Here is a 22,426-nt window from a genome sequence, read left to right as displayed (position 1 = left end):
TCTGAAGTTTCCCTTCGCGCCCCACTGCCAGGAGAAGTGATGGCAGACAGAGCGAGCTAGAGCAGGAGGGAGGGATGGAGGGACCCCGTTCTCGACCCTTCTCGCGTGCCCACACTCTCTACGCTTCTTCTCGGCGTGTGCACTTGTTCACTCCCCACTCATGGGATGTAAAATGAATGGACTCCCTAGCCCTGGCTGACACCAATTCAATGCGTTTCAGTACATCTATGAGGGGTAGTGAACAAGTGTACACACCTAGGATGGAGAACAGGACCGTGTCTCTACTCTCTGTCTTCTGCCTCCTAGAGAACAGTAGTATTGCGATAGGAGACTGTCTGGGTGACTTTGTTGAATGTGGATCGTAATGCTGCTGAATCCTGAGATGTTGGGTTGTCAATATAGGGTGTTTTGTGGCAGATCACTTCTGTTCTTGTCCTCACCAGAGTCTTGTGTGTGTGTGTGTTCACACAGTTAATTGTCCCTGACATCAATCTCATAGCTGTGGAATCCTATCCTCGCATCTGGCAGAGGACCAACACTGGGATGTGTGTATTATAGTGTGTACGTGGAAAAGAGGATAGACATCCTGCTATGGCCACGGACACTGTGAAACACACTGAGTGTACAAAACATTAGGAACCATCCCCAAAGCCCGGGACGAAACTGGGCCAATTTGTGCGCCGCCTCCCGGTCGGCTGCGACACGGCCCGGGATCGAACCCGGATCTGTGGTGACGCCTCTAGCACTGCGACACAGTGCCTTAGACCGCTGCGCCGCTCGGGAGGCCCCTCCATTTGTATTGTTTTTGTTATGATGCTGATAGGGGTTGACCTCGACACAGTGGGATACTGACACACTAAGTAGTAGTGACACTGAAGAAGAAGCACTGTGACACAGTCTGAGGGGACTGAGTTGTTACACTAACTCTCCGGCATGATATACAACACACACACACACACACACACACAGACACACAGACACACAGACACACAGACACAGTGCAGCCCTAAACAGGATTAGATGTGTGCTTTGGACATTAATCTCTAATCGCTTTAATGAAGGGCCAGAATCTTTCTCTTTCTGTCTCGCTCTCCTCCCCTTATCTCTGTACCACACATGAAGTAACATGGTGTCTCCAGAACAAGGGGTGAGGGAGCAAGGTCCTGGGTTGGATAACCGGGCGCCAACGCACGAGAGCGCCACTTAGCAAAGTTGTGATGTCCGATAAATTCTATGACGTACAGTACTAGTCAAAAGTTTGGACAGGCCTACTCATTCAAGGGTTTTTCTTTTTTTTTATACAAATTTCTACATTGTAGAATAATAGTGAAGACATCGACTATGAAGTAACACACATGGAATCATGTAGAAACCAATTTTCTTTCAACAAATCAAAATATATTTGAGATTCAAAGTAGCCACCCTTTGCCTTGATGACCGATTTGCACACTCTTGGCATTCTCTCAACCAGCTTCACCTGGAATGCTTTTCCAACAGTCCCACATATGCTGAGCACTTGTTGGCTGCTTTTCCTTCACTCTGCCAGTCCAACTCATCCCAAACCATCTCAATTGAGTTGTGGTTAGGTGATTGTGGAGGCCAGGTCATCTGATGCAGCACTCAATCACTCTCCTTCTTGGCCAAATAGCCCTTACACAGCCTGGAGGTGTGTTGGGTAATTTTCCTGTTGAAAAACAAATGATAGTCCCACTAAGCGAAAACCAGATGGGATGGTAGATCACCCATTCACCTACTATGTGTCTCACAAAGACACGGCGATTTGGACTCCTCAGACCAAAGGACAGATTTCCACAGGTCTAATGTCCATTGCTCGTGTTTCTTGGCCCAAGCAAGTCTCTTCTTCTTATTGGTGTCCTTTAGTAGTGGTTTCTTTGCAGCAATTTGAGCATGAAGGCCTGATTCACGCAGTCTCGTCTGAACAGTTGATGTTGAGATGTGTCTGTTACTTGAACTCTGAAGCATTTATTTGGGCTGCAATTTCTGAGGCTGGTAACTTTAATGAACTTATCCTCTGCAGCAGAAGTAACTCTGGGTCTTCCTTTCCTGTGGCGGTCCTCATGAGAGCCAGTTTGATCATAGCGCTTGATTGTTTTTGCGACTGTTCTTGACGAAACTTTCAAGAAGACAGACCTGTTAATTAAAATGCATTCCAGGTGACTACCTCATGAAGCTGGTTGAGAGAATGCCAAGCGTGTGCAAAGCTGTCAAAGGCAAAGGGTGGCTGCTTTGAAGAATCTCAAATAGAAAATATATTTTGATTTGTTTCACTTTTTTTGGTTACTACGTGATTTCCATGTGTTATTTCATAGTTTTTGATGTCTTGACTATTATTCTACAATGCAGAAAATAGTAAAAAATAAATAATCAACCCCGGAATGACTGCTCAAACGTTCGACTGGTCCTGTGGTTAGCTTTTGTGCTGCTTCTGAAAAATGTTCTAACTTTAATTTAGTGAGAGACATGCCCAACACTTACAGAGGGGCGTGCGTGCGTTTTAGAGGGGGAGAGAGAGGGAGAGACAATATTCTTCAATCGGCTATTTTATTTCACCTATCCGTGCACGTGTCTGCATCTGTTCATGTCTACGGAGAGAGAGCGAGAGAGACTGCTCCTATTGACCTTGCTAGTGTCTGGCCATTCACGGAGTTGACATCTACGAGTGAAGGACCTGCAATGCAATACATATTTCGAAGGCATGTCATCCTGCCTTTTTAATATCAGTGGTTGGAGAGAGCCCGTGTGTTACCGGTGTGTGTTCCTACTGCAGGTGTCGGCGCATGTCGCCAGGCGACTGACTGCGCCCAACAGATTGAGCATATGCGGGGCAACGGAGGGCGGAGGAAAAGATTGGGTGGGGTGGGGGTTGTAGAGAGTGTGGGAGGCCGATTATTGCTTTTTCTATCTCCCTGCAGAGAAAGTGGGAGGGAGGGAAGGTTTTTTCTCTCTGTCGACTAGTAGCTCAGAAAGCAGCACCTATTTATTTTTTTGCCTGCTCTCTGTCGCACACCTGCTGCTGCCACCACAGCCCTCGTTGTTATTGCCACGGGCAGCATAACACCTCTCGCCGCCACTACTGCACAAGGCAAAGTAGGCTATTCTGAAGCTGCTTTGTCTCGCTACGTGTTAAACCAGGAGGGAAGCAGTGAAAGGTTACAGAGTATAGTCAAACAGTCGTGGAGAGAAATGGAATTCAATAACAAAGTATGTAAAAGGTGTTCATGTTAAACAAGGCAACAGTAAACATGCCCCCCCCCCCCCTCCTCCCACCTTTGGGCCAATTAGTGGCAACAATTCAAGCTCAGTTTGGAATTTCAGTTGATTGCGATAGCATCCCCCTTCAGCCAATCAGTGTCATTTTGTAAATGCCAGATCTCTATGGCATGGCGCATCATTCACCCAAGTTTAGTCAGAATCGGGCCAGTTGTTTTTGAGATATCTCGTGTGACGTACGCACGTACTAACGTGCGTACGTATGAACGGACAGATCCATAGTCCACTGTCCGATTTTCGTCGTGGGGGACAAAAACCAAACCCATTTCAGCTTGGCTAAGAAGTTTTGAAGCGGCCATTTTAAAGGGTTTCTCTGCCTCTTGTCAGAGGTGCCGTTTGGACAGAGCACCGCTTGACTATGGACACCGCCTTTTCACTAGATGTTTTCTCTTCCTTAGGAAGGATAAAAACGGAACCGGTCTGTATTAAATGTATTTGCATCGTTCTCACACTGTTGCTATGTAATTGATATTTTGAAAAGTGAAAGGAATAATCCACTCAAACCTATCTTTTGGTATTTCTTTTCACTCTTCACTGTTGATCCAGTCCCACAGTGTTTTTAAGGTCTAGGAAGTTTCGGTTGTGTTGAGGTCGGGACATTTTTAAATGAGAATTTCCCACCGAAATTAGAATTGGATAAGAGCTCTGTCTTTCTCCAGAAGTGGAGTGTACAGCCACATGTACTGTACAGACTGTAACTTCCTCCCCCAGGAACCCCTCTCTCTCTCTCTCTCTCGCTCTCTCTCTCAACTACCACAGTTTCTCTACTGACTGTCTGTGACGAGCACAGGAAGAGAAACGGAGTTTTGTCATGACCTTTGTTAGACTTGCTGTAGCGGAGGGAGAAACCCATAGAAACGCACATCGCGGAGGACGTGCTTCTGCACTGCCTTCAGATTAACTATGAGCCAGAACACACACACACACACACACACACACACACACACACACACACTCAGTCATGCATTCATATTGTGGAAAGTGCACATGAATACATATTACTTATAACCCACTTTGACCAATCTCCCCCTCCCCACACACACACACTGATAGAAGCATCCAGGGACTTTAAAAGGAATGCGCTGGCAGTTTGATGTGATTGAGAGCTAGTTCATACACTCAGTCACAGACACGGAGGGAGAGGGGAGGGGTTGGAGAGATCGGTGGATCGGGAGAGGGCGGAGAGAGCGGTGGAGGGGGGGGGGGGTGGAGAGAGCAGGGGGGGGGGGGGTGGAGAGAGCAGGGGAGGGGGTGGAGAGAGCAGGGCGGAGCGAGGGCGGAGCGAGCAGGGGGGAGGGTGGAAAAAGCAGGGGAGGGGGGGAGAGAGCAGGAGGGGGAAGGGAGAGGATGGGGAGAAGGAGCGGGGGAGAGCAGGAGGGGAAGGGAGAGGATGGGGAGAGGGTGAAGAAAGTGGGGGAGAAGGAGCGGGGGAGAGCAGAAGGGAGAGCAGGGCGGAGAGAGCGGTGGAGGGGGGGGGGGGTGGAGAGAGCAGGGGAGGGGGTGGAGAGAGCAGGGGAGGGGGTGGAGAGAGCAGGGCGGAGCGAGGGTGGAGCGAGCAGGGGGGAGGGTGAAAAAGCAGGGGAGGGGGGGAGAGAGCAGGGGAGAAGGAGCGGGGGAGAGCAGGAGGGGGAAGGGAGAGGATGGGGAGAAGGAGCGGGGGAGAGCAGGAGGGAGAAGGGAGAGCAGGAGGGAGAGAGAGTGGGGGAGATGGGTGGGGGAGAGAGAGCGGGGAAAAATGGGGGGAGAGAGAGACCTGGGGAGAGGAAGGGAATGAGAGAGCGGGGATGGGTTGGAGAGATCGGTGGATCGGGAGAGGGCGGAGAGAGCGGTGGAAGTGGGGGGGTGGAGAGAGCAGGGGAGGGGGTGGAGAGAGCAGGGCGGAGCGAGGGCGGAGCGAGCAGGGGGGAGGGTGGAAAAAGCAGGGGAGGGGGGGAGAGAGCAGGAGGGGGAAGGGAGAGGATGGGGAGAAGGAGCGGGGGAGAGCAGGAGGTGAAGGGAGAGGATGGGGAGAGGGTGAAGAAAGTGGGGGAGAAGGAGCGGGGGAGAGCAGGAGGGAGAAGGGAGAGCAGGAGGGAGAGAGAGTGGGGGAGATTGGTGGGGGAGAGAGAGCGTGGAAAATGGGGGGAGAGAGACCTGGGGAGAGGGAGGGAATGAGAGAGCGGGGAGAAGAGTGAGACAGCAGGGGAGAGAGAAGTTGAGAGGGGGGAGAGGAGAGTGAGCATGAGAGAGGGGAGGGGGAGGAGGGAGAGAGCGGGGAAAATGGGGGGAGAGAGAGGGCAGGGGGGAGAGCGGGGAAAATGGGGGAGAGAGACCTGGGGAGAGGGAGAGAGCGGGGAGAGGTGTGAGACAGCAGGGGAGAGAGAGAAGTTGAGGGCATAGGAGAGGAGAGGGCATGAGAGAGGGGAGGGGGAGATGGGGGAGGAGAGCATGGTAGATGGGGGAAAGAGAGCGGTGGAGATGGGGGGGAGCAGGGGGAGATGGGGAGGAGAGAGAGAGACCTGGGGGGAGAGAGTTGGGGAGATATGGGGGAGAGAGAGCGGTGGAGATGGGGGGGTAGAGGGTAGGGGAGGGAGAGAGCGTGGGAAGGAGAGAGCGGGAGAGATGGGTGCGAGATAGAGAGCGGGAAAAATGGGGAGGAGAGCCTTGGGGGGAGAAAGTTGGGGAGATGGGGGAAGATGAGAGAGCGGTGAGAGGAGTGAGACAGCATTGGAGAGAGAAGTTGAGAGGGGGGAGAGGAGAGGTGGGAGAAGGAAGGAGGGAGGGAGAGGGCAGGGGAGAGGGAGGGAGAGAGAACGCACAGGGGAACAGGGGAGAGGCTGGGGAGGAAGATAGATTGACATGCGGAGGCAGTGATCCCCGGCTCATGTTGCGTTGGCGATAAGAATTAGGGAAATGGAGAAACATGAGCAGACAATGACACCCGACGAGACAATAGGAGGAGACATGAAGCCAGCCACACACAGTATGGACACTGCTGCTGGGCCTCAAGCTGCCGGGCCGTTACACAAAGACACACAAAATGGAGAAGCGAAATGCCACGGAGGAAGAGAGACTGGCAGATCGGACGTCTTCATTTTGGCGCCTAATCTCCCTTGGCCGAGCGTACTATGATGTCTCTTTTGTCGTAGAATAGGACAGAAAAGATTGCAATATCCACGGCGAGAATACACCAAGCCCGTACACCAGCTGATTTAATGGGAGCAATAACCCATAAGGCACTTGTCGTGCATAGCGCTCCAAGCACCCTGTAAAAAAAAATACAGAATAATGGTTCGACCGTCAGACAAGACGATTTAGGATGACACAGAGGAAGATACTTTCCCCAGAATGACATCGGAGACTTTTCATCATATTATATATTGAAGTGATGTCATTCTGCGTTTTGGGGATTACTCGATTTTTATTCAGGCTGTGGGTTAACCATGTCAGGATCTGTGAACGGCGGTACGCTCGTACAGACAGAGGGGGGGGGGGGGGGGGCAAACAGAAAGCCAGGCCGACAGAACAGGAACATGCACTCACTCGGCATTAAGTTTTCAGAAGCTTCGGGATCATTTTAGGGGAACTGGGTGCGTTAGAGCAGATTAAAAAAGGACCTCAAAATCAGTCACTGCAGGCAGGCAGGCTCAGTAGAGGCTGACAGGTCAACAGACTTGAGCGACTATAGACCGGCAGAAGGACACTCAGACGAGCAGTATAGTGAGTGGACTCAGCAGTGTCTCTGTTAAAACTAATGAGAATCGGCTCTGATCAGATCAATACTGACTGACTGTTTATAAGCTGCTGTTCTCTCTCCAGCTCTCACTCTTCATCTCGTTGTCTGTTTCCCATCTCTCTCTTTCTCCTCTTTGTGTCTGCCTCTTTCTCCATCTCTCTTTCTTTCCATATCTTTGTCTGTCTTTCTGTGGTTATCTTTCTCTCTCCCTGTCTCGCTCTTTCTCTCTCCCTGTATTTCTGTATCCCTCCCTCTCTCTCCTCCATCTCCCTCTCTGTCTCATTCTCCTTTCTCTCTATCCTCTCTCTCTCTCAAGCTCTCTATCTTTCTCTCCGCGTTCTCTCCCATCTCGTTCTCCCCTCTCTCCGTCTTTCCCACCCGTCTCTCCCGCGCTCCATCTATTCCTCCGTCTCTCACTGGCGAACGGGGGCTAACAGCAGAGTCGCAACCCAGTCTGGGTGCAGCCAAGCGTACTTGCATACTGATCAGCACCGCTGTCATTATCTGCTTGGTGTGTGTGGTGTGTCTCTGTGTTCATTTATCGGCTTGCAGCGATCCATACGAAGCAGAGAGGGAGCAGACACTATCTTTCCATACAGTACCAGTCAAAGGTTTGGGACACACCTACTCACTCCAGGGTTGTTCTTTCTTTATGACGATTTTCTACATTGTAGAATAACAGTGACGACATCACAACTCTGAAAGAACACGCGTGGAATCATGTAGTAACCAAAAAAGTGTTAAACGAATCAAAATATATTGTATATTTGAGATTCTTCCAAGTAGTCACCCTTTGCCATGAGGACAGCTTTGCACACTCTTGGCATTCTCTCAACCAGCTTCATGAGCTCGTCACGTGGAATGCATTTCAATTAACAGGTGTACTTTGTTAACCGTATTTATGGAATTTCTTTCCTTATTGCGCTTGAGCCAATCACTTGTGATGTGACAAGGTAGGGGTGGTATACAGAAGATAGCCCTATTTGGTCAAATACCATATTCCATATTATTGCAAGAACAGCTCAAATAAGCAAAGAGAAACGACAATCCATCATTACTTTAAGACATGGAGGTCAAGTCAAGTGCAGTCGCAAAAACCGTCAAGCGCTATGATGAAACTGGCTCTGAGGGCTGCCACAGGAAAGGAAGACCCAGAGTTACCTCTGCTGCAGAGGATAAGTTCATTAGAGTTACCAGACTCAGAAATTTCAGGTCAAATAAATGCTTCACAGAGTTCAAGTAACAGACACATCTCAACATCAACTGTTTAGAGGAGACTGCGTGAATCAGGCCTTCATTGCCGAATTGCTGCAAAGAAACCTCTACTAAAGGACACCAATAAGAAGAAGAGTCTTACATGGGCCAACACGAGCAATGGACATTAGACCGGTGGAAATCTGTCCTTTGGTCTGGAGTTTAAACTTGAAATTTTTGGTTCCAAATTCTGTGTCTTTGTGAGACGCAGAGTAGGTGAACGGATGATCTCCCCGCATGTGTGGTTCCCACCGTGAAGCATGGAGGAGGAAGTGTGTTGGTGGGGTGGGGGTGGGGGGGGTGCTTTGCTGGTGACACTATGTGAGTTATTTAGAATTCAAGGCACACTTAACCAGCATGGCAACCACAGCATTCTGAAGCGATACGCCATCCCATCTGGTTTGCGCTTAATGGAACTATCATTTGTTCATCAAAAGGAAAATTAACCAACACACCTCCAGGCTGTGTAAGGGCTATTTGACCAAGAAGGATAGTGATGGAGTTCTACATCAGATGACCTGGCCTCCACAATCACTCAACCTCAACCCAATGAAATGGTTTGGGACGAGTTTTACCGCAAAGTGAAGGAAAAGCAGCCAACAAGTGCTCAGCATATGTGGGAAGTCCTTCAAGACTGTTGGAGAAGCATTCCAGGTGAAGCTGGTTGAGAGAATGCCAAGAGTGTGCAAAGCTGTCAAGGCAAAGTGTAGCTACTTACTTTGAAGAATATATCATTTGTTTAAAACTTTTTTTGTTTACTATATGATTCCATATGTGTTATTTCATAGTTTTGATGTCTTCACTATTATTCTACAAAGTAGAAAATAGTAAAAATAAAGAAAAACACTTGAATGAGTAGTTGTGTCCAAACTTTCAACTGGTACTGTAAATCCTTCCATAGTTAAGTCTGTTGTGTCTGACACTGCAGGTGTTAGACAAACATGGATAAGATCCCAATCGCCAGGGCCTGCCCATCTCCACAGCCCACCTGCTGCTAGGCTAACCGCTAACGCTACTAATGCTACATCAGCAACATTTACTATGAGACATTTTATAATACATTTTAGAGCATGTGTGTGTTATTGGTTGGTCAAGTCTGCTATGAAGTGGTGTGTTAGGCTAACCGCTAACGCTACTAATGCTACATCAGCAACATTTACTATGAGACATTTTATAATACATTTTAGAGCATGTGTGTGTTATTGGTTGGTCAAGTCTGCTATGAAGTGGTGTGTTAGGCTAACCGCTAACGCTACTAATGCTACATCAGCAACATTTACTATGAGACATTTTATAATACATTTTAGAGCATGTGTGTGTTATTGGTTGGTCAAGTCTGCTATGAAGTGGTGTGAATGCTTATAGTAGTAGTTGAGTAGAATCTATCAATGCTCATAGGTGTGTTACGAATGCTTACAAGCGCGTGTTATAATGTACGGATAGATCCCTAGTCCCTCTGTAGTCTAGCTGTTTGTGTGTCTGACTGCGGCTGTGAGACGCATGCTAATCTCTAAAACCCTGCCAGCAGGACGCCACACACACGCACGCACGCACGCACGCACGCACGCACGCACGCACGCACGCACGCACACGCACACGCACACGCACACGCACACGCACACACACACACTCTAGAGCTGGATGATAAATTGCCTGAATTGATACGATAAATAGAGCGATAAGTTAAACATTAATGTGCTCCACCATAACTCATTTTTTTTTTTTATTATCCTTTAAACTACTCCTACTACTAGTTTGATGGTTGTTGCCGTCATTTATCCCATTAACAAACGTATTTCCTTTCAAACGTCAAATTATTCTAGTATAGGCTACTTGTCGTAATGAACGATATCAGAAAAAAGCCTGCGGTAGGTGATCAGTATTGTCGGTATCAATCATTTTTGGTTAATCTTTCCAGCTCTAACACACATACACACGTAATGTTTTTCTATCCTTGTTGGGACCTACAATTAACTTCCATTTAAAATCCTATTTTCCCTAAACCTAACCATAACCCTAAACCTAACTTCTAAACCTAACCAATTGCCACCCTAAACCTAACCACTAAGCTTAAAATATCCTTTGTCCTCATGGGGATGTGGGAAAAGTCCCCACGAGGGAGAATTTTTCTTATTTTACTGTTCTTTAAAATCCATTTGGGGATTTTAGGTCCCCACAACGATAGCAGAACCAACCCCCCCACACACAGTGTGCACGTAATAAATACACACACACACACATAATCCCAATTCCAGTCAGACACACACACACACACACACACACACACACACACACACAGCTTCTCTGTCCTAGTTACAACAGACAGTGTGAAGAGCTATTACTAATCCCCGATACCTACTCGGTCGAAAATAACAACCCATTGATGAGTGACTGTGCTGGTTTCCCTCAACCCAGGGTTTCTGTTAGGAAAATTTGGCACGGGACATTTGACCGGCAGCAGCACTTCAATTTACCGGACATTTGAGAAATTCACCGAACCCAAAATGCATTGGGTGCGTGACCTGATAAGGGCGCCCAACCACGGTGCTCAGAATGACAGAACTCAGATTATTAGATTATGGTAATTCATATGGACAGAACATGGAAGTCCAGGATGCAATGATGTGCGGTGTCCTAATTGTGATGCGCACTCTGAAGATGTTAGAGTAACTGTCCACGTTTACTTTTCCACCTTCAAAAAAGAAGAGTAACGAACATCAAAATCACTAACCTATTAGTAGTAGACCTATTGGTCAGCATGTCGAGAAAGAAATGGCCTTTTCCAAACAGATTCAGGACAGTTGTGGGATGATCGATCCCAAATTCGTACAACCAGTAAACCTAAGCCACATGAAACATGTAAAAACGTTGACCCACTGAGTCTGATGCAACACTATAGAACGTTTAGCTTAAAATGTTGATAAACTATTATTTCTTCACATTATAAGCCCAACAATGCGCACAAAGGCAGTAGGTTATGCACAAAGTTCGTTCCACAATGCAACTAGTGGGAAAACACCATTGTCAAAAGCGCACCGCACATGCAAGCGACAGAGATGAAAATATCCGTTCGAATTTGTAAAGAGGAGAGGTCTAATATGCAACAATTACCATGGGTTGCTACTATGACAAGGATTGTGCCTTTGGCTACTGGACAATGAAATAAAGTTTATATAAAATAATTGCCTCCGGATATGGTCTGATTTTGGCTAGGCTACTTTGAAGCAAGGTTCGAAATGCCTCATAATGTGTAGTAACTTTCAGGTTTCAAACAATTAAGTATATGTTTTCAAAATGCATACGGCCTCCAGCGCTATGCAAAGTGAACAAGATGGCGCCGGAGAACAAGGCTGACATTTTACGTATTCCTAACCGATTGTGTTTTTTCTGTTTGTTTTTTTGTTGCATTGTTTGTAACTTATTTTTATAACTTTGTACATATTGTTGCTGCCATCGTCTCTTATGACCGAAAATATCTTCTGGGTATCAGAACTGCAATTACTCACCGGGGACTGGCAGAATCCTTTTTTACCTTTTAACGAGTCCGGCGAGCCCGACGTGAATGATATACTGCTTTCCTGGGAACAGGCCCAGATCCCCGAAAAAGGGTCCAGAGGGCGGGCTGCCTTCTGAGAATTCGTAGGCGATCGAATAAACGCCCATTTCCTTCCGTTCTGCTAGCAAACGTGCAGTCTTTGGAAAATATAATTGATGACCTACACGGAAGATTAAACTACCAACGGGACATTCAAAACTGTGATATCTTATGCTTCACGGAGTCGTGGCTGAGCGACAACATTATCAACATACAGCTGGATGGCTATACGCTGTATCGAGAGGAGAGATCAGCGGCGTCTGGTAAGACAAGGGGCGACTGACTGTATTTTTGTCAATAACAGCTGGTTCACGATATCTAAGGAAGTCTTGAGGTTTTGCTCACCTGTGGTAGAGTATCTCATGATAAGCTGTAGACCACACTATCGACCTAGAGTTTTCATCTATTTTTCGTAGCTGTCTACATACCACCACAGACTGATGCTGGCACTAAGACCGCACTGAATGAGCTTTCTATGACTAGGGTGGCTGGAGTCTTTGACAATTTTTAGGGCCTTCCTCTGACACAGGCTGGTATAGAGGTCCTGGATGGCAGGAAGCTTGTCCTCGGTGATGTACTGGGCCTTTCACAATACCCTCTGTAGTGCCTTGCGGTCGGAGGCCGAGCAGTTGCCATACCAGGCAGTGATGCAACCAGTCAGGATGCTCTTGATGGTGCAGCTGTAAAACCTTTTGAGGATCTGAGGACCCATGCCAAATCTTCTCAGTCTCCTGAGGGGGAATAGGTTTTGCCGTGCCCGCTTCACAACTGTCATGGTGTGCTTGGACCATGTTAGTTTGTTGATGATGTGGACACCAAGGAACTTGAAGCTCACAACCTGCTCCACTGCAGCCCTGTCGATGAGAATGGGGGCATGCTCGGTCCTTTGTCTTGATCACGTTGAGGGAGAGGTTGTTGTCCTTGCACCACACGGTCAGGTCTCTGACCTCCTCCCTATAGGCTGTCTGGTTGTTGTGTCATCTGTTGTGTCATCGGCAAACTTAATGATGGTGTTGGTGTCGCGCCTGGCCGTGCAGTCATGAGTGAACAGGGAGTACAGGAGGGGACTGAGCACGCACCCCTGAGGGGCCCCCGTGTTGAGGATCAGCGTGGGGGATGTGTTGTTACCTACCCTTACCACCTGGGGGCAGCCCGTCAGGAAGTCCAGGATCCAGTTGCAGAGGAAGGTGTTACACCGCTGCTACTCTGTTATCATCTATGCATAGTCACTTCAATAACTCAACCTACATGTGCATATTACCTCAACTAACCGGTGCCCCCGCACATTGACTCTGTACCGGTACCCCCCTTTATATAGTCTCACTATTGTTATTTTACTGCTGCTCTTTAATTACTTGTTACTTTTAATTCTTATAGTTTTAGATGTATTTTTTTAACTCCATTGTTGGTTAGGGGCTCGTAAAGTAAGCATTTCACTGTAAGGTGCTACACCTGTTGTGTTCGGCGCATGTGACAAATAAAATTTGATTTGAAGTGGTGTGTGTGAAGCCTGCCTTCCGTTGATGAAGCCTGCCTTCCGTTGATGAAGCCTGCCTTCCGTTGATGAAGCCTGCCTTCCGTTGATGAAGCATGCCTTCCGTTGATGAAGCATGCCTTCCGTTGCCTATGCATTTGCTGTTTGAGATGCTGTTGCAGCAGCTCACGCGCTGTCTGACAGATTTTACGCTCAATGGCTCTGTATCTGTATGCTGTACGCATGATAAATAAGATACATAACGAATATACTGTACACTCTTGCAAAATTACAAAGCATTATTTTCGCAATGGGATTTATTCTTCTTCTCCTGGACAATTGGCCGGTGCCAATTTTATTTATCGGCTTAAAAAATAAATGGGCCAAAGGCCGTCTATTCCCGGCCAACGGAAACTCCATCTCAACCGTAACATAACCAGTGATGACAGTTTCTCTCTGTTCGACTGTACATCTAGCGAAGATGGTCCCGGTTTCTGTTTGACCACAACACAACCAATCACGACCAACCGGGTCTAAACGGAATTGCAACACAACCAGTGATGACGTCTTTGTCTAAACTGAGTTCATCTGCCTTTCATTTGACGAATCCCAGAATAAATGAGAATTCAGTTGGACATGTACTGTACTTGTACTAAATATACAATCTGTTGTGCCCTTACAGGAAAACACGTGTAACATTGTGGTTATGCCGAGGTTTATACTGTTGTCTTAACAACAACATAGACGTTCATCTCCACAGTGTGTCTCCCTTGATAGTCGTTGGTCACTCTACACTCCAACGGTTCTATTTTAAGACTGTCAGTTTCCCTTTGAAATGGCTCAGAACCAGGGCTATATAAATACTTTTTTTAATGTCCTCTTTCCGCTCTCCCCCTCTTTCTCATCCTTTCTCTTATCTCCCTCCCTCCCACCCTCCCCCATGCCGATTGAAGGAGCCTTACTGTAAGATGTGTGTCGATGTGTGTGAAGGGTGTTGGGGGGAACTGATAGCTTAAATCCTCACATGGTGCCCTTTTGATATTTGAACCCCCAACCCCCAAAGAGGTATTTGGGTAAGCTCTACCCCTTTAGGGGGCCACACCAAAGGAACCAGGCGACGGTACACCAGCACACGACCACGAGTCAGAGGTCAGAGATTGGTGCGTCCGAGGTAGAGGTCGACCGATTCTGATTTTTCAACGCCGATACTGATTTATAAGAGGACCAAAAAAAGCCTATGTTGATTAATCGGACGATATATATATTTGTAATAATGACAATTACAACAATACTGAATGAACACTTTTATTTTACCTTTTAAAATAATACATAAATAAAATCTATTCTCAAATAATGAAACATGTTCAATTTGGTTGAACTAATAAAAAACACAGTGTTGGAGAAGAAAGTAAAAGTGCAATATGTGCCATGTAAAAAAGCAAACGTTTAAGTTCCTTGCTCAGAACATGAGAACATATGAAAGCTGGTGGTTCCTTTTAACATGAGTCTTCAATATTCCCAGGTAAGAAGTTTTAGGTTGTAGTTATTATAGGACTATTTCTCACTATATAATTTGTATTTCATATATCCTTTGACTATTGGATGTTCTTATAGGCACTATAGTATTGCCAGCCTAATCTTGGGAGTGGATAGGCTTGAAGTCATAAACAGCGCTGTGCTTCAAGCATTGCGAAGAGCTGCCGGCAAACGCAGGAAAGTGCTGTTTGAAAGAATGCTTACGGGCCTGCTGCTGCCTACCGCCGCTCAGTCAGACTGCTATATCAAATCTTAGACTTAATTATAATTTAATAAACACACAGAAATACGAGCCTTGGGTCATTAATATGGTCAACTATCATTTTGGGAAAAAACTAATTCCTTCAGTGAAATACAGAACCGTTCCGTATTTTATCGAACGGGTGACAACCCTAAGTCTAAATTTTGCTGTTACATTGCACAACCTTTCGCGTTATGTCATAATTATGTAAAATTCTGGCAAATTAATTACGTTCTTTATAGGAAGAAATGGTCTTCACACAGTTCGAAACGAGCCAGGCGGCCCAAACTGCTGCATATACCCTGACTCTGCTTGCACTGAACGCAAGAGAAGTGACACAATTTCCCTAGTTAATATTGCCTGCTAACATGAATTTCCTTTAACTAAATATGCAGGTTTAAAAAATATATACTTGTGTATTGATTTTAAGAAAGGCTTTGATGTTTATGGTTAGGTACGTTGGTGCAGCGAATGTGCTTTTTTCGCGAATGTGCTTTTGTTAAATCATCACCCGTTTGGCGAAGTAGGCTGTGATTTGATGATATATTAACAGGCACCGCATTGATTATATGCAAAGCAGGACAAGCTAGATAAACTAGTAATATCATCAACCATGTGTAGTTAACTAGTGATTATGTTAAGATTGATTGTTTTTTAATAAGATAAGTTTTAATGCTAGCTAGCAACTTAACTTGGCTCCTTTCTGCACTCGCATAACAGGTGGTCAGCCTGCCACGCAGTCTCCTCGTGGATTGCAATATAATCGGCATCCAAAAATGCCGATTACCAATTTGTTATGAAAACTTGAACTCGGCCATGCCGATTTAATCAGTCGACCTCTAGTCTGAGGGTAGTAGTTGAGTTTGAAGCCTGAGTGTAACAATACATCCATACTGTATAAAGGGAATAGGTTACCATTTTGGATTGAGAGTATTAAGTGACTCGGGATAGGTGATAAATAACTAGACACTGTATAGAAGGCTGGCTTGCCGCCATACAGACAGACAGACACGCAGTGATGTTTGTTACGAATCTGCTGGTTGAAAGCAGTGTGTGTGTGTTTGTGCAGTTGATTATTCTTTTCGGTCCGTGGTATAGAATAGCTGTGTGTGTGAGTGCCTGGTAGTAATGAGGTGTGTGTGTGTGAGAGAGAGATGATAAGCTGGGGAAGAGAGAGAGGGAATGTCAAAGAAGAGCTAGAGGGGAGAGGGAATGTGTTAAAGGAGTGGGGGACTATCTCTTACTGACAATGACTCTCCCTGCCTTACTACTGATCACCGAACCACTACCTAGGAGGAGAAACGGGGAGGGAGGGGGGAGGTTTCCTGAAGGTCAGCTAGAACGATTCAGAAAATGCACAAGAGGGAAGTTGAAAGGTGGGGAGGTGCGTGATCATGTGTCTTGGACACAGCTAGCTTGTATGACACAGCAAGGTTACAAGTCCCATGATGGTCTCTGTTACCAAGGGAACCGTAATTGCAACTGCCTCTTAAAGCTGCAGTCAGCGATTTGAAATCCCCTCCAACAGCCTGGTGCGTAAACATCACATTTTCGTCCCATATTCATTCCTTTCTCTACTGGAAGCCATGGTGAGGAACGCAAAGGCGTTGTATCGTAGTTGGCAAGCCCCATTTCACTGCCGGCACTAGATCATAGTGACACGCGCTTCGAACGTCAAAATAGGTGATTTATGCTGTTGCAGACAGATGACGAAGACTTAAGAATACATGTCAGTGAGAGGAGCAATTGGATTAGCATACATTTAGCTGTTGGGTGTTTTGGAATAGTAGGCTCTACTATAGTATGTGTCACCATTTTTATTATGGTATTTGTCAAGGCGCCATGGTATTTTCTTTCCTGTGGTATTTCAACAGGCAGGGGGCTAAATGTTTGCCGAGTGACTAACACTCCTGACACACTCACACTGATTGGTACCATTTTATGACAGACAGGGATTCTTTGTGTTTTTACAAGTCTTGTCTGACCCTTGTGTGGAGAGGGTGAGAGAGAGAGAGCATGAAAAAGTGAGAGGAAGGTAGAGAGACACAGAGAGAGACAGACCATTGTAAATACAACCCATATGTTTATTTATTTTCCCTTTTGTAATTTATTTGCCCATCGTTACAACACCGTATATAGACATAATATGACATTTTGAAAGTTCTATATTCTTTTGGAACTTCTGTGAGTGTAATGTTGACTGTTAAACAATAAAAATTATTTCACTTTTTGTTTATTATCTACCTCATTTGCTCTGGCAATATTAAAATGTGTTTCCCATGCCAATAAAGCCCTTGAATTGAATTGTGAGAGACCGAGAGGGGGGGGGGGGCAGTTTATAGCTGGGGGTTTATGATAGCAGTGAGTGATGTCTCTAAGGTCGAGGCCTCATAAAGAGACAGGCAGTCCATGAGAGAGGTAGACTTTATCTCAGCCTAGCACAGAGCAGGAGAGAGCTGTGGTAGTGAAGGTTACTGGGCCTGTATTCACAAAGTAACTCTGAGTAGGAGTGCTGATCTGGGATCAGTTTATCCTTTTAAAATCATAAATGAATAAGATGATACGGACAGAGAGGACCTGATCCGAGATCAGCATTCCTACTGTACTCAGACACTTTGTGAATACAGTCAGGCACTGGACAGTCCGGTAGACTTGCTCTCCATTCAAGAGACTTTATTATGAATTTGGCTTACTAATGTTTTTGTTTCGAACGGTCTAAAAATGTAGGTGTTGGAGGTACTTTATATTAGCAATTAATGGAAATGTTTCATGATACTCCTAAATTGATTATGAAGATTCACAGTATGTATCAAATTCCTGTATGGAAATATGGACTTATAAATAAAACAATTAACAGGTAGGATCATGTCCTTGACGACCTACCTTGTCATCCTTAATCCATCATCACGTTTCTTTAATAAAAGTTGAATATGCACTTTAACACACGGAGCATCACCATTCAGCACAACGAACGTCTGGCGTTAAGGGCCGGGTCATGTTTTTTTACTCAGACATTTCTCTCTTCTGGAATATCCGCGCTAAATCCAAACCTCCTGTCCATATCAGCATTACTACCTCACTAATGGAAGGCCCCAGCCCTTCTGTAACCAGTTCCCAAATCCACCCAAGACCGTTTATGACCAGTCTCCTATACCGGGGTATTTCGATATACCAGCGGTATGATTTTCAATACGCCACTGCTTATAACTATACAGTAAGTTGAGTATAACTATAAGAAATCTAAGATGTGTCATTCTATGCAGCTCAGGGCTCCAGCTATGCTTTAGGTTTGTAACTTGTTAGCTAAGTGGCTAGATGTCAAGATCAAGCTTCTTGGTTACTGCAGAGATATTCAATCCCCTCCTGGATCAAGATCCCTGTTGCCTAAATAGTTTTGTGCGTTTAAAAAAAAAAAAATGTAATAGTGCCCTCTGTGTGCACTTCCGGTAATGCCGTATATCCCGATATGGTACAGAAACGGTATGAAAATCTTACCCCCAAGGTGCTAGATTTACCCCTTACCCCCAAGGGGCATAGTTTTACCCCGGAATGGAGCCGATGTTGGTGTCTGTCCTGTCCACTAACTAGTTCTTTATGGCAGTCATTACCCTGCTGTGTCCAGGCCACATTAGCAGAGCAGCGATTAGCCCTGCTGTCTGTCTGTCTTTATCTCTCTCTATCTCTCTCTATTATCTCTCTTTTTCTCCCCCTGCCTCACTCCCATCCCCTCTCCCTCCCTACATCTCTCTGCCCGGGCCTATTTTAGTTTTAAGTTGTGTCTGAGGCCCCGGACGTGAATAATTCAACACACTGACCTTCTGGTTGGACTGTTCTGTTGGTGGAAGGAGGTGGGGGAACAGAGGGGAGCGGGGAAGGGGTGGGTCGAGGGTGAGGTCTAGTCTCCATTTTCAGTCTTTAACGTAATATTCTGGAAGCAGTGGGTGCGGTTGTGTCTGAGCTGTGCTGTAGTTTCTGGGGGGATTTCTGTAAGCATCCCACAATGCATGTGTCTGAGGTGGATTCAATTTGAAGGACTATTGATTTACCCTTTGTGATTTTTTTTTTTGTTGTTCAGCTGTGATCGACTGTAACAGCAATTGGAAATGCGAAGAAAAGGTCCCGTCCTTCTCTAGTCAGCGGGAAAAATAAATACAAATCGACTAGTCAGCTACAATGTGTCATTACCATAATGGTTAATTGAACGTATAGGTTATGTAATGTGGTTTTCTGTACGGTACCTTCCTTGTAGCGACCGTGTCTTCTCGAATAACCTAGAATGTTCTTTGCGGTGCATTTTTTCTCAGTCTCTCTCTCTCTCTCTCCTGTCTTATTCCAGGCTGTTCAACCTGACCCTGAAAAAGCTGATCATGCTGAAGGAGCTGGACAAAGACCTGACGTCTGTGGTCATCGCTGTCAAACTACAGGTGCCGCCTGACCCGAGATCCCTATCGTGCACGGTTTTCATTGAATTCGACCCGTCTCTCTCCCCGCCCACCTCTTCTCTTCTTCTGTTCAATGCCCGGCATTCCTCAATTCCATCTCTCCCTCCTCTACTCTCCATCACTCGTCTCTTGTTCTTCTTATACTCTGTCCTTCCCCTCTCACTCCCCTGGTCTCTCCCTTCCCCATCCTTTTCCCCTCTCATCCATCCACCCCGTCTGTCTCTGTTGATAAAGGCTGATTTTGTTTGGACTCTGTGGTACGTCAATGATCATCTTTAACCAGATCCTCCCTCCCTCCCTCCCCTCCCTTCCCCTCCCTCCCTCTTTCTTTCTTTCTTTCTCTTCCCCCCCCAGGGTTCTAAGCGTATCCTGAGGTCCAATGAGATCTTGTTGTCTTCAGCGGGACTGACAGAGACAGACCTTCAGCTCACCTTCTCTCTACAGGTACAATACTACTACTATTACAAATACAGCAGGGCTGGTCCTGCACACTACTACTGTTACACATACTGTACAGTAGGGCTGGTCCTGCACACTACTACTGTTACACATACTGTACAGTAGGGCTGGTCCTGCACACGACTACTGTTACACATACTGTACAGTAGGGCTGGCCTTGCACACTACTACTGTTACACATACTGTATAGTAGGGCTGGCCTTGCACATTACTACTGTTACACATACTGTACAGTAGGGCTGGCCTTGCACACTACTACTGTACACATACTGTACAGTAGGGCTGGTCCTGCACACTACTACTGTTACACATACTGTACAGTAGGGCTGGCCTTGCACACTACTACTGTTACACATACTGTACAGTAGGGCTGGCCTTGCACACTACTACTGTTACACACACTGTACAGTAGGGCTGGCCTTGCACACTACTACTGTTACACATATTGTACAGTAGGGCTGGTCCTGCACACTACTACTGTTACACACACTGTACAGTAGGGCTGGTCCTGCACACTACTACTGTTACACACACTGTACAGTAGGGCTGGCCTTGCACACTACTACTGTTACACATACTGTACAGTAGGGCTGGCCTTGCACACTACTACTGTTACACATACTGTACAGTAGGGCTGGCCTTGCACACTACTACTGTTACACATACTGTACAGTAGGGCTGGCCTTGCACACTACTACTGTTACACATACTGTACAGTAGGGCTGGCCTTGCACACTACTACTGTTACACATACTGTACAGTAGGGCTGGTCCTGCACACTACTACTGTTACACATACTGTACAGTAGGGCTGGTCCTGCACACTACTACTGTTACACATACTGTACAGTAGGGCTGGCCTTGCACACTACTACTGTTACACATACTGTACAGTAGGGCTGGTCCTGCACACTACTACTGTTACACATACTGTACAGTAGGGCTGGCCTTGCACACTACTACTGTTACACATACTGTACAGTAGGGCTGACCTTGCACACTACTACTGTTACACATACTGTACAGTAGGGCTGGTCCTGCACACTACTACTGTTACACATACTGTACAGTAGGGCTGGCCTTGCACACTACTACTGTTACACACTGTACAGTAGGGCTGACCTTGCACACTACTACTGTTACACATACTGTAGAGTAGGGCTGGCCTTGCACACTACTACTGTTACACATACTGTACAGTAGGGCTGGTCTAGCAACTGAGGCTATTTACATAGGAATGGGGTCACCACTCACAACTACAGCCTGGACATTTTGTCCCTGACCAGGTCAAATGTTCAAGTGTCCTGGACCTGTTCAGTAAGGGATAAACACCGATGTTCTGTACATTGCCCTGAAGAAGGCACGGTGATGCCGAAACGTGGGTGTTAAAAAAATAAAAATAATAATGACCCAATGTATTACTGGGAGGTTGTACATATGGAGTGTGTGACTCTTTTTGTTTTTCTAGCTTCCAGTTTATTCTCCGTTAGTCAGTACCTCCACACTAAATCATTTTCTCTGGGCGTGCGCCGGTTCATGTTTTTTTTTACTGTACGTTAACAGTGCCTCGGCTCTCGGCGGAGTTCATTTTTTCCCCCCTAGGCGTTATATTATTATCTGTCCCGGAGACATCCGACTGTCCCGTTGTTATCTGAATCAGAAACGAGTAGTCAGCAACACTGTGGTATAGTAACACAAACGCACGAAAACAGCCGCATTTATCGAGGTCAGTTGTTTCTGTACGCGGGTAACGGGGTTATTGCAGACTGCAGAACTGGGGGAGATTTCATATCTTCAAGTCGGTTGAACTTTCCGTTGAAAGTTGCCGGCCAGCGCTCCGTCAGTGTAGGTTAGTCTGATTTTGTGGGGGGGGGGGGGTTACGAGATGTGACCCGTCACGTCCTGGAGTCGGAGACCGGTCGCAGAACAGAAACGTTAACGCAACACTCTGATTTGATATCTCGTGTAATTATACAGTCTGACGATGGGATGGTCATGGTTCTCTGTGTGTGTGTACCCTCACAGTACCCCCACTTCCTGAAGAGGGACGCCAACAAGCTTCAGATCATGCTGCAGCGTCGCAAACGCTATAAGAACCGAACTATCCTGGGCTACAAGACCCTGGCTCTGGGTCACATCAACATGGCTGAGGTACGGCACTTACCTCCATTAAAAAAAATAAAAAAAATAAAAAAATAAAAAATACTTTTTATTCAACCTTCACCCCTATTCGACATTTTTAATCAATTCCTATTTCATCTCGATTCATCCTTGATTTAACGTATGTTTGATCAATTTTCACCACGCCTTTACAAGTTGTACAGAAAGGAAATGGGTTCCTGGCCTGAGGGCCATTCTGGCTCAGACAAGGCTACTTGCTTCACGTAGATCTATCTTTACAGTAGCCATTGGTAAAATTG

At 46.2% G+C, this 22,426-nt stretch overlaps 1 protein-coding gene across 1 annotated transcript in view; it reads left to right on the top strand.

Moving 5' to 3' along the window:
• Positions 1-22,426, top strand: part of LOC129865518 (phosphofurin acidic cluster sorting protein 1-like) — a 55,451-nt gene that overhangs the window by 10,612 nt on the left and 22,413 nt on the right. The window contains exons 2-4 of the mRNA XM_055938376.1: positions 19,443-19,530; positions 19,903-19,992; positions 22,032-22,157. Of these exons, the coding sequence (XP_055794351.1) occupies positions 19,443-19,530; positions 19,903-19,992; positions 22,032-22,157 (304 nt within the window). The remainder of the gene's footprint in view (positions 1-19,442; positions 19,531-19,902; positions 19,993-22,031; positions 22,158-22,426) is intronic.

This window comes from Salvelinus fontinalis, chromosome 11, assembly GCF_029448725.1.
Source record: "Salvelinus fontinalis isolate EN_2023a chromosome 11, ASM2944872v1, whole genome shotgun sequence".
NCBI lineage: Eukaryota > Metazoa > Chordata > Actinopteri > Salmoniformes > Salmonidae > Salvelinus > Salvelinus fontinalis.
This window is presented reverse-complemented; position numbering and strand designations above follow the sequence as displayed.